Genomic DNA, 12,116 nt, shown 5'->3' with positions numbered 1-12,116 from the left:
GTCTTGGGATTGACGTGATCCTGATATTTCTATAGCTCACGTTGCATGCTTGTATGAGTGCCCTAAAGTTGGGGACTTTATTTTAAAGCAATAGCCTTTTTGGCCACCGCACAATTTCCTTGTCGTTCGCCTGCTGCATTCTAACCGCAAACGCAAGCCACTCATTCATGATAGACGCGTATAGAGGGTGGCTGAGTGTGAAGGAGGTATCGCAGATCAGAGAGGGGCAAAGAGCAGGTAGGCGTTACAAGCAGAGAGCGGTATCACGTGACTTCGAAAGCAGGACAGGCGCGGTATATATCGGCGTCGTCAACAGTCTAGCTTATATGGCCTGGTAGTGAGCCACACAATCGGCAATTCTGCGAGAAAAAGTGTACATATAATGTCGCATCAAAGCTTTTCACCCCACTTGTCGCTTATTGGAACAGCACATGATGGTCAACGCTTTCTTTATTTTCCTTAAATTTGTTCCTCCTTTCCCAACATCTGTGACCAACTTTACGGATGTGTCACGTGCTTATCATTCCTTTGCCATTGACTTTGTTGGATTAAGTTCTTGATTGTTCTGTGGTACAGCTTGCAACTTACAAATAATAGGCGGTGAAATTGTAAGCCGAACGCACTTTAAATTATTTTTCTCAATGACGCCCGTTTGGAGATATGGGTCGTCAAACTCGCCATAAAATGCACCATTGTTCCGTTTACTTTTTTAACAAAGCGCTTTTTTATCTAATGAAGCACAAAAGTGACTGGAACGCCCATGTATTTTGTGCCGCACTTAGGGAAACTATATTCCGATGCTGTCGTCATTATGAAAATCCATTTCAAGTGGTTACACCTTGCAAACTTATCGGCTGCAATTCGTAAATTTCTATATTACACATGAATTAATTGAACAGGAAGTAAAGTAGTTTTGTTAATAAATTCGATGTGCGATTCAATTTCTTGTGCAAGTAATGTCCACCTCTTCAAATTGTCCCGCTCAAGCACAAGAATTATGCTATCTGCCACAGGGCATTTAAAGAAATAATCAGGAAACCGAAAAACCATCACCTCACATAGCACGCACTTCAGCTATCACTCACCAAGAACGTTCGACGCATAAATTCAAACCGCTTCCAGAAGTTCAGAAAGACTGGACTAGTCAAACGCAGGTTTCTTTTTGCATTTTGGCGACCACCTGAAACACCGAAAATTGCTGTAAGTACAATTTACTCTGGAATACGGAGCATCTTTTCCAGGAAAAGCCATGAGAAGGCAGCAGCAATTATCCCCAGTTCCTTTACGGCGACGGTAAGGTGGCCGCTGAAGCACCTCTACAGCGCTCAAAAGAGTCAGGAGCGATTGAAATACGTTCTGATAATTAATGATAAGAGCACCGTACATAGGCAGCCGGCATGTTTTTCGATTGGTTTATTGCAGGCACACAATCCTGTGCCCTCCAGGGAGTAGCCGTGCATAGGCAGCCGGCAGGGAGTAGCACAGATAAAGCTATAGCCGGGCTGGACAAAACAATGATTTGATCGTTTTTCTTTTCCAAGTCAACAGCCCACTTTCTCTGGCTCTTTAGCCAGCTTACTTTTGTAGTGGTTTATGCTTGGTCGGTGGTGGTTGGATTTTCATCATGCGAACTCGCGCAACTGAGTTTCGGTGCGCGCTCACTGCAGAGTGCACAAATATTAGAGCTCTTAGAGACGCGAACTAATGACACATGTGAGCATCGGCAGCGTCTGACAGTTTAGTTGTACTCGGGAAGCAGTCGGAACAAACAGCCTTCCTCTTCACCCGTGGCCCTCTCTATCATTGATGGTGACGTCGAAAGTGGAGGAGTGTAGTTCCCTTCCACGGCAGCGCATATGTGATGGCGATAACATCCATCTCACGAAGCGGTCAGTATGAACGGCCACCTATAATACCGCTTCATATGTCATGGTTAACGGCTTTGTTCTCTACGAAATTGCACAACCAAACGACAAGCCGTATCTAATTATCCTACATATGTACAGGTTCAAGCTATTATTTTAATAACGCGAGTGGTTTATATTGAAGAGCTCGAATAATCGTCTACGCTTACAATATTCTTCAGTGGTTAATACAGATTCTTCTTCGGCACCCTTTCACAACTCACGCATCTCGTCAAGAGGATGTCAAGCCGAAAAAACGCGCTCAAGTAGCAAGACACGCTATAAATATTACAAGCGCTCCTCACCAGCCGCATCACATACAGCATGTCGTAGCTGGCTCTAAAGAACGCAGAAATAGAAAAGCTCAACATCATGATGCGGAAGGCAATCAAAGTCGTCGTGGGACTACCAACCCCTCCCCCATGACCTTCACTTCACGTATTCTCAAAATGGGCGTCCAGAACATGTGACAAAAGCTCGCCGAAGCGCACAAGAATAGCCAACTAGAACAACTCAAGCTCACGCCCATCGGGAGGTCCGCACCCCGACATTAGGGCTACAGCGAGGCGTACGTTGCGGACACGGAGAAGAAAGAGCGAATTCCACCGGACTTTGGAGAGTCCTGCATGGAACGCTTCCCGCGCAGCATGCATGTCATATACCACAAGAGTAGACGACAGGCTTCAACGAAGGTTCAAGCAAGACACAGACGCCCGCTACCCCAATGCGGCCAATGCCATGAAACGCGTACGCTCTCAGCATCGTAGACTCCTGAGCCTGCGAGTTAGCATGGGCAATGGTCAGGGTGCGCAACTCTCAGGCAGCCTGTAGAATGTTCTCGAGGGGCCTAATCTCGGCCGATGCACTCTAGATCCTAAAACGACGAAGCACTCCACTGCCATACACGTACGTAACGTGGGCATTCGGACGTGAGGGACCAGAGGGGAACAAAGTGGCCCACACCGTTGCCGGCGAGCACAGAAGCCGGGCTCCCCTTGCTTCACACTCTTTCCGACCGGCGGCAGAAGAGGCGGACGCAGTACCCGCTAACTATTCGGCGGTATTACAGCACTAAAGGCTCCAGCGCAGGGTGTACCCTCCACCACACCCAAAACATGGCCGAGATAAAAGCATGATCTTCAGACACCTACAAAGTAACACGTACACTCAGAGAACGATAACTCACCGCCTCTACCGGACGCTCGACGGCTACCTCTGCCCACTCTGCAAGGTACACGACACTCTGGCACACTTGCTCCTGGAATATCCGCGGCGTGAAGACAGCGATGTGCAACCGGAAATGGACGCGAACACAGCACCACAAGCATACGAGGACCACCGAGTTCAAACGTGGGAGGCCAAGACTGCCCTCTGGGACTTGAAAGACGAACGATAACTCGTCCAAAATGCGTACGATAACACCAGTCATACTGCCATCTTTGCTTCAATTGACATACTGCATTTTGCCTCTAGACTACGAAATTTTGTCAAATCCTTCCCTGAAGACCGCACTTTGCAGGTCACCTCAGTGATGATGCCGTCGGCTCATTTATCCCTCTTCGCGGCCTACCCCAGGTATCGGTATTTTCACCCACATTATTCACTATTGCTTTCATCCCGCTTGCGTGGCGCTTACACGATGTATCCGACATAAAGTTCTTGTTGTACGCTGATGACATCACGGTTTGGAGCATTCATCGTGACCTCCCGACTCAAGCCGCTGCCCTTCAATGAGATTCGGATATTACGTCGACTTACGTTTCTTCAGTCAGCCTTAAGCTTTCCGTCAGCTAATCTGCTTACATGTGAGTCGCCAACTGCTTGGTCTGGCGTAAACTCTCTGCAACACCCATTCGTCTTCATCTATCCGGGATCCCCATCAGCAATGTTCAACTAGAAAAATTCTGGGTTTGACGGTCCACGAGTCGGGAACTGGGACTGCTCGGCCCTCCAGCTCTAAAAAACAGGCGATTCAGACGTCTGATTAGGCGCATTGCTCCTAAAACGGGTGGCGCCCGCTCATATGTTGCGCGACAGTTGGTGAAGGCGATAGTGCAACCACACCTTGTTTATCGAGCCCAATTCCTGCATCTGAGAAGGGCACAATGGGGTCGTCACGAAGCGGGTAATCGGGAGGCAATGAGGGCCATCACTTGCCTTCCCCGCATCCCCTCGATCGTGGCTCTCCATGAGAACGCACATCTGAACACAACAGATAAGCCCGTTCAGCAGCGACGTGATGCTTGCAGGCTTAAGGCCAGCCTTTCGCACGCAACGTGGGCTCTCAGGGCTCACACTTTCCCGCACTGCCTTCTACCACCGCTATCGCCAGTTCTTCCTTCCTGGACTTTTCGTACAGCTGAGTGATATACGCCGCGCAACATCAATTCATGCAACGGCGTCGCTTCATGAGCGAATTATAGCTCGAGACGCCCACCTGCCGCTTGGATCCATCGTGATTTACGTTGATGCAAGCATCCAGGACTGTGAAACGACCACTGCCTTTTGTTGCCCTTGAGCACATTGCTGAATAAGACGTCCCGGTTTGAAATCCCAGAACGTCCTCCCTCCTTTTGTACTGAGCTCCTTCCTGTTCGAGAATCTCTGTGCTCAGTGATCGCCTTCCCCATGGTTCCCACGGCCAGCATCGTCATCAGCACTGATGCCATCGAGGTGACGTGGCTCCTACGACGCGTCAGTCACATCCCGGAGATATATGAACAGATCCATGTTCTCGCGGTAAGCATCCCGCAGCGAATATATATCTAGTGGATCCCGCACGACCTTCTGAGCTTCCAAAGGCGTGCGGTTTCTGCGACCCGTCTAGCGATCTCTACATCGTCACTGACTCAGCTCCTCGGAGGAGCAGTACCTAGGGCGCCGCACACGTACTCTCATACTTTCGTGTGCGGTAACCCTCCCCCGCAGTCTGACCCGTGCAGAGGAGGTCGTGCTTCGGGGGATCCAGGTAGGGGCTTCCCTTACTCCTGCCGTGACTCGGAAGAGGCCGCCTTTTCGCCAGCTATATCCCCGCCCTCGGTGCCCGTCTGCAAATCACGCAATGCTGAAGACGACATTCACCATCTGCTGTGGGTGTGCCCTTCGTTGAAACCGACGAGGCTCGGGCACCTCGCAGCAGCGGGACTTTCGCCGCATAATCCTAACCACTACACTGCTTGGACGCATGTACCACATTATCGATCCCTCGTAGACTTTATTAGTTTCGCAAATAGTTTTTTTTCTGTCATGTCATCATCCTTATTCACCCGTATCCCATACGCCTGTATGCCCTGAGGCAATAACCATCCCATTAAAATATTGTAATTTTGCTGCAATAACATTGGGGCTATCACGACCAGAAATATTACGTCCAGTCTCACTATTCGTGGATCGCCGCTATTTATAACCCCTCTAGATTAAATTTAAGGAAATAAAATCAGAGTCAATTTTACAAAGAGCTGATGCCCCCATTCTAGCCTTCAGCACTATAATTAGTGATGCCGAAAATCTATCGCTTTTAAATCGGGGTTTTCTGTTTTTTTGCCAACCTCCGGATATTCCACTTGCCATGGTGACTCAGTAGCTATCTTGCCATATACCTCCCACAGAGGGCAGTCCTCGTAACCTAATCTGCCATTTTTTATGTAGCCCCATCTCTACTACCCTTGCCGATGCGCAGTCTGCCGGGTTTGTTTGCTGCAGTTTTACGCGATAAAATAACAAACAGTACCTAATTATGCTTAGTGTTACAGGTATGCGCCATCAATAGGGTAACTTCTATAGGAAAGGGAAAAATACAACAATATCATGGCTTGGCCGACTTGCTTCATCTTGGCAGTTTTCATAAAAACGCGCTAATGACAGAGACGATAGAAATATATGCGACAGGACGGGTGCCGATTCCTGTAACACGCGAAGGTGAAACGCTGCTGCGCACGCGGTAATGCAGTAAATTATACTATCGGAAAGGTCAAACCTCTTGCAAGACATAAAGGGCCGCAGTGTGTAGTAAACGTATGGCGCTGTAGGTCTTCCTCCTCAACGATGATAATGTATGGCGTTTAACAGAGAAAGGTCCAGCTACTGCCAAAGTGCGCCATGACATTTGGTAATGAATTTTGTATTAAGTATGAAATAGTCAAATTGAGTTGCAAACGTAATCTGAGGTAGCTGTAAGCAGGCCTAAAAGCAGGTCGCTGTCAACTGTGTAAAATACGTAAGCATCTAAATAATGACATTGACTCATGATACAAAAATATATGTTTCGGTATGAAAAAGTGATATAAAAGGATGCGTACAAACACTTCGGACGCCACAGGGCTCTTGAAGTAAAGCAAGAGCTGAGAGGCATGTACTGTAAAAATTTATGTCACTACAGCTACAACACCAAAGGCGAGGCTGTGCTCCACATTACCCTGCCAAATGATTTCTAGGAGGCTAACTTCACCTAAACAGCTAAAAACTGCTTGCAGGTTAAAAAGCGGCTTGTTACTAAGAAAAAATGCTAGGAAAAGGAAAATACGCTGAAAATACGCAGAAGGAAGTACTTTTACTCTCCGTTTCTATTTCCCTGCCCTGAACGAGGACATGTGAGATTGTCGCCCCATACTGGACTTCAGGGAGCGTCACTTCGAGTCAGTAGACAAGAGTGCTTGCCGAAGGTATGACCTATTCTTAATCGAGAAAGGAACGCTTCCTTGTATCGTGTTGTTTTCTCCGGTTTCCAGTGCCCTAACTTGGGCTTGATCAAGTGCAGATTATTAGATACGCGAGTACCCCACTGTTTCTGCCAGTAGTTATTGAGCTTGTGACGTAAGTATGGTTTAAGGTCAGTGGCTAGAATGTGTACGTTTGTGTCAGTGTCGCTAAAGGCTACACAGGTAGCGTTATCGTCAACACCTTCATTACCTTTTATGCCACTGTACCCAGGCACCCAGCAAAAGATGATGACTTCTTTATCCATATAAGCAGAGCATACCAATGCACACAGTTCATTAAGAACATTGTTCTTACGTTTTCGTAGAATCATTAGGGCTCGAACTACACTCAATGAGTCCGTAAACACAATAGCCCTAGCGAGATTTGTTTGGTATTGTGTTTGTTATGCAGTATCCTCTGCAGAGAGGATCGCATATGTGATTTGTAATATATCTGGATATCATCCACTTACACAGAATAAAACATAACACGTGGAATGACAGCATGGAGCGAGTTGATTTTGACAATAAAAAGAATGCAGCTCAGCACACCACTTTGTGGAACAGCAGGCTCTTGCGTAAAAGTACAAGACGGAATGTTACCAACGCTAAGACGGAACGTGCGACGGGAGAGGTAGCTCTGAAACACATTTAGTAAGTTGCCTCGGACTCCCGTTTGAGACAGATCACGAAGGATTCCAAAGCGCCAAGTTTTGTCGTATGTCTTCTCCATTATTAAAAGTACTCACAAGAAAAAACTGTTTTTGCACAAAGGCATCACTGGTATTTTTTTCAAGCGGACAATGCGACTCGTTGTGATTCTACCTTCCCTAAAACCGCGCTGTATGTAATCGAGTATTTCCTTGCTTTCAAGAAACTGAATCAGGTACCGGTTAATCATTTTCTCAAATGGCTTGCATACACAATACAAGTGTCAGCACTACAGGCCTGTATATACTGGGTGAGGACGCGTCCTTGCCCTCTTTGAGAATAGGAATTACGATTGCTTCTTTCCAGGCGGACGTAATGTAGCCAGCAGAAAACAATGAGTTAAAGAGTGACAGTAGTGTTGTGTGGGTTTCAGGATGTAAATATTTGATCATTTCATACATTATTCCGTCACTTCCTGGAGCGGACTTGCTACAACAGTTCAGTGAGGCCTGGAACTCCGCCATTCTAAATGGACGATACCCGCCGCGGTTGCTCAGTGGCTATGGTGTTGGGCTGCTGAGCACGAGGTCGCGGGATTGAATCCCGGCCACGGCGGCCGCATTTCGATGGGGGCGAAATGCGAAAACACCTGTGTACTTAGATTTAGGTGCACGTTAAAGAACCCCAGGTGGTCGAAATTTCCGGAGTCCTCCACTACGGCGTGCCTCATAATCAGAAAGTGGTTTTGGCACGTAAAACCCCATATATTATTATTATTAAATGGACGATGGCATAGTTCATTGGACGTGCCTTTCCGACCCAGAGCCAGTCGCTCGGCTTGTTCCTGGTATTTGTTTAAATGTATCGGTGCAATGGGATGTACTGCAGATGCGCTCGAAATGTGTTGCTAGACAATCTACCTGGTCCTTAAGATCGTCTCCTTGTGTATTTACTAAAGGTAGAGAATGAGTTTGATGGCCTCTTATTTTGTTCACCCTGTTCCTGGCTTTTCGTTCGTCTGTATAAGTGATACTACTTAGTAGTTTTGCCAACTTTTCTTTCTAGTACGGCGGCCTGTTCTTCTGCCTTGTTACTTAATTGCGTTGAAGTTAATTAGGTTCTCTGTGGTTGGGGGGTTACGTAGGAGATTCTAAGCCCGGTTTTGCTTCTTCCGCGCTTCGTTACACTCGTCATCCTACCACAGAATACATCGTTTCGAAGGCGACCAGTTTGCTTAGGAATGCATAGGGATGCAGCATCAATCGCAAACATTGTTAAGTATTCTACTGTATCGTCTATATGAAGTACATGGACATCGTCCCAGGGCAGATGCTTTAGTTAAAGAAACCGCATAGTTAACGAAACCGCCAGTCAATAGAAGAAAATGTTTTGTGTATAGGGCTGTAGAATGTTGGTTCTTTCTTCTTAAGCAAGCGGGCACTTGAAGAGAATGAGATCTTCTCTATTAGGCCTCCTCTTGCATCACAGCGAGAGTCTTATGTGCGTTTAGATATCCGACAACTGTGTATTGCACCGGAAGTTCATCGATGTAGTTTCAAAATTTCGTTTTATTAAATTGATAATTAGGGGGGATGTAAACAGAGCTGATAGTGACTACCTTGTCAAACAACACCCCTCGGGCAGCAACTGCCTCTAGGTGCGTGTGAATTTTAATTCCCGGTAGGCAATACCTCTATTGACATTGATAGCCACACCGCGAGATGACATGATAGTGTCATCCGCGTCGTTACGAAAAATATCATACTCTCGGAGTAAATTTCTTTGCATACGCTTTAAGTGCGTCCGTTGAACACACAGCACCTTTGTATTATACTTATATAGGAGTTATTTGATGTCCCCTAGGTTGTGGTGTGTACTTCTGACATCCCAGTGTGGTATTTGTGTGTCCATAAGCGAATGTGGTTCTTGTGCTGCCTGTTACAGCACCCTTTCCGGCGCTGTGATGCCAGCTTTCTCGTTTTTGGAGCAATAAAGAGATTTGCGCCATCTGAATGGGTGTTCTGTCCACCTCTTCTGAGGCGCTGGACACCCGCTCTTTCGAGCAGTTTGTTTGGCTTGAAGGCCTCGCCTCGGGAGACGAAACCCTGGAAGTCGCCAATCCGGAAGTCGATGGCCCCATTTTCTGTGATGGCGGAGCAGTGCTAGCTATAGCCGCCAAGAGGACGGATGACTTCACTGGCGGCTCACTGTGTGCGGGCCGCACAGACACGGGAGCCATTGTTGCGCTGACCCATGCCGCGTCACTTCGACAAAACTGACCTTAGACAGGTATTGCACCCGCCTGTGTGCTTTCTTATTTACTTTGACTGTCACAATTTCTGGTCCTGCCACGTAAAACCCCATAATTTGTTTTTGTCGCAATTTCGTTTTCTTTTTTCCATGACAGGCACGACCGCGAATACACCGCGTGCTCTCCATCACAGTTCCCTCAGTGGAGAGAATTTTCCCACGATTCACAGTAGCGCTTATGAGTAGTGCATTTAGAACAAGTATGGCGGCCCCGCAGTTCTGTGAACTGTGACCAAATCGGTGGCATTTGAAACACCTCATACAGTATGAGATATATGGCCTGACTCGAATCTTGACATACCCTTTCCCAATACTCTCAGGGAACACACTTGAACGAACGGTATCCGATGCTTTGTTTTGATCTCTTTTCCGTCGCACTTTAGCAGAATTTTCGTAACATTTATTACGTTTTGTTCGCTCTAGCCTTCTAATAGTTCAACTTCTGTGAGCTCTATGAGGTACCTACTGAAAACAACACCATGGGTGATATTCATCGTGCGGGACGGGGTCACTGTCACTGGGACATCTCCAAATGATACTAATTTATGCAGTTTCTCGTGTTGCTTTTTATCGCGGATTTCCAAAGTGAAATCGCCGCTAGCCATCTTTGACGCTTTATAGTCTGGTCCAAGTGCCACAGTTCCGGATATTGTAAAAGCAAAAGGTGAGATTGTTCGTGCTTGTTTTTCCTGTTTTTCAGAGTGGATAAAATGAAATCGGGTGCAGGTTTATTTTTGGCGATCAAAAAATTTTCAGCCTTCATCGCTACGTCCTCTCTTCAGGGAGCAATCAGGTACTGGGGGGAACGAACTAATCATAAGTGAGTGTGTATTTGCGGCAGCAACGCCAGCGACCCACCATGGAGCCCTACAGAAGGATGCTGCAGGACCTGTAAAACAGGCCCTACAAACGTCGGCTGTACGTTATTCCTATGACCAAAATGTGACATAACTAGGCTGGCAACTCAGACATGGCTAACCCTCGCACTTTCCTAATATTTCGATGCTGCAGTAAAATTTAAAGATATCAAAATGTGTGTTTCTGCGAATGAGAGAGCGCATAATAGCACCGTTCGATGTTGAGCAGGCGAGCCACCTCGTGGTGCGGGAGAACAGTGTTCTTCATTGACCGCAGCTTGTACTGCATTGTCGCACTAGGTTGAAGAAATGTACGTACGTAAGAGATCTGGCACCGTTTAGGTACAACGCATGTACAGCGTGGATCACGAAACGCTAACGCTAGCTCCTTGCCTATGCTGCTTTGCGGTATACTAAAGCTGTCTAATATTACCAAACCACAGATGCTCAAAGAACCAGGCAACGCCAGAAAGTCCACGAGGTGCCTCTAGGCTCTCAAAGTGAGCAGGTTTTTCACATTGGTGTCTTGAAGGCCTTCACATGTAAATATGCTGCAAGTTGTCTTTTCCGGTTTTCGCGTAATAATATGGCGAAACCGGCGAGTCAAAAATATTTTTTTTTCAGTGCACAGTATGATAGCTAGGTATGCAGTTGTATGAACTTGATTCCTGGTAGTGAGGCCACCTATTTGATCTCCATAAATATGAGTCGCGGCGCATTAAGTAAATTTTATTCTTGCTCCAACGTTGCGATCATATCTATGCCCGGGAACAGAATTCATGCTTGGAACTCACCAGTCAGGAGGCTTGCAGCACTTCCCAAGACGATTGTCGATAGGGCACCAATGAAGGATATCCAGTAAAAGGACACCAGGTACAGTGGGAACACAGACGAACTGCATTTTACGACATGTGGTATAGTAATGTTAAGTGCAGTCGAACACTCAAGTGGTGCATCATATACATCATAAGGCACACATGGAAGAGGTGGACAAAAGCACCAGGCTTTCGTTCTGATGAACTTTTCTCCATACTTGCCGTGATGTCATCGAATTCCTTTCATTCGTGATACTGAATAGCTTTAACGTGGCATTTGTATAAAGTCTTTGTACTTATACAAAACAATACGGTGCGATATTTCGACAAAACAAAGAGAAAATATTTAAGATGCAATCACGCAGTAACAGCAACAATCCAAAGGGAAATAAAAAGTGCATGTCCGCGGTGGGGTTCTCAGGCATACCACTGACGCAGATCAGAGGCTTTACAGCCATACTGAAAACGTTAGTTTCTTTCGCTGCAAGATTGGGCAGAATGTTTTATATGGAAGATTTTTCATGGAACTAAGAAGCTTTACATTTGCACATTCTAAGAATATTTTAGGTAAAGCTGTTCTTATATATAACCTTCCCACTGCACTCAGGCACTCCGGCAACATTCAGAGATGACTTTGGCAACGATTTACTACAAAAAGGGTCGCGTACATGATGCATCAGTCTCTCATTTCTTAACCGGGAAACATTGTCCTCCAAAACATTGTCCTCCAGAACTAACGCATGGCCATTGCCTTATTTTTTTGTGTGTGTGATAAGCATGCCTCACCTATAACAGGCATGACGCCGTGTCAGGTGATGGTGATGATGCGATGCACTTGGGATTCTCATGTTCAACTTTTGCCAAGGAGTACTCAAACAAAGC

The 12,116-nt window shown here is 46.5% G+C and overlaps 1 protein-coding gene across 3 annotated transcripts in view; it reads right to left on the bottom strand.

Annotated features, from left to right (window-relative positions):
* LOC126543739 (sodium/iodide cotransporter-like) overlaps positions 1 to 12,116 on the bottom strand; it is a 57,134-nt gene that overhangs the window by 2,159 nt on the left and 42,859 nt on the right. For 2 of the 3 annotated variants that reach the window (XM_050190845.3, XM_050190844.3), the window contains 2 exons: positions 11,214 to 11,314; positions 1,086 to 1,180 (listed from right to left, as the gene is read on the bottom strand). In XM_050190845.3, coding sequence (XP_050046802.1) covers positions 1,086 to 1,180; positions 11,214 to 11,314 — 196 coding nt within the window. The remainder of the gene's footprint in view (positions 1 to 1,085; positions 1,181 to 11,213; positions 11,315 to 12,116) is intronic. The other variant, XM_055062303.2, reaches the window with a different exon arrangement.

The sequence above is a fragment of the Dermacentor andersoni genome, chromosome 10, assembly GCF_023375885.2.
Source record: "Dermacentor andersoni chromosome 10, qqDerAnde1_hic_scaffold, whole genome shotgun sequence".
Lineage (NCBI taxonomy): Eukaryota > Metazoa > Arthropoda > Arachnida > Ixodida > Ixodidae > Dermacentor > Dermacentor andersoni.
The sequence above is the reverse complement of the archived record's forward strand: the minus strand, read 5'-3'. Positions and strand labels throughout refer to the sequence as shown.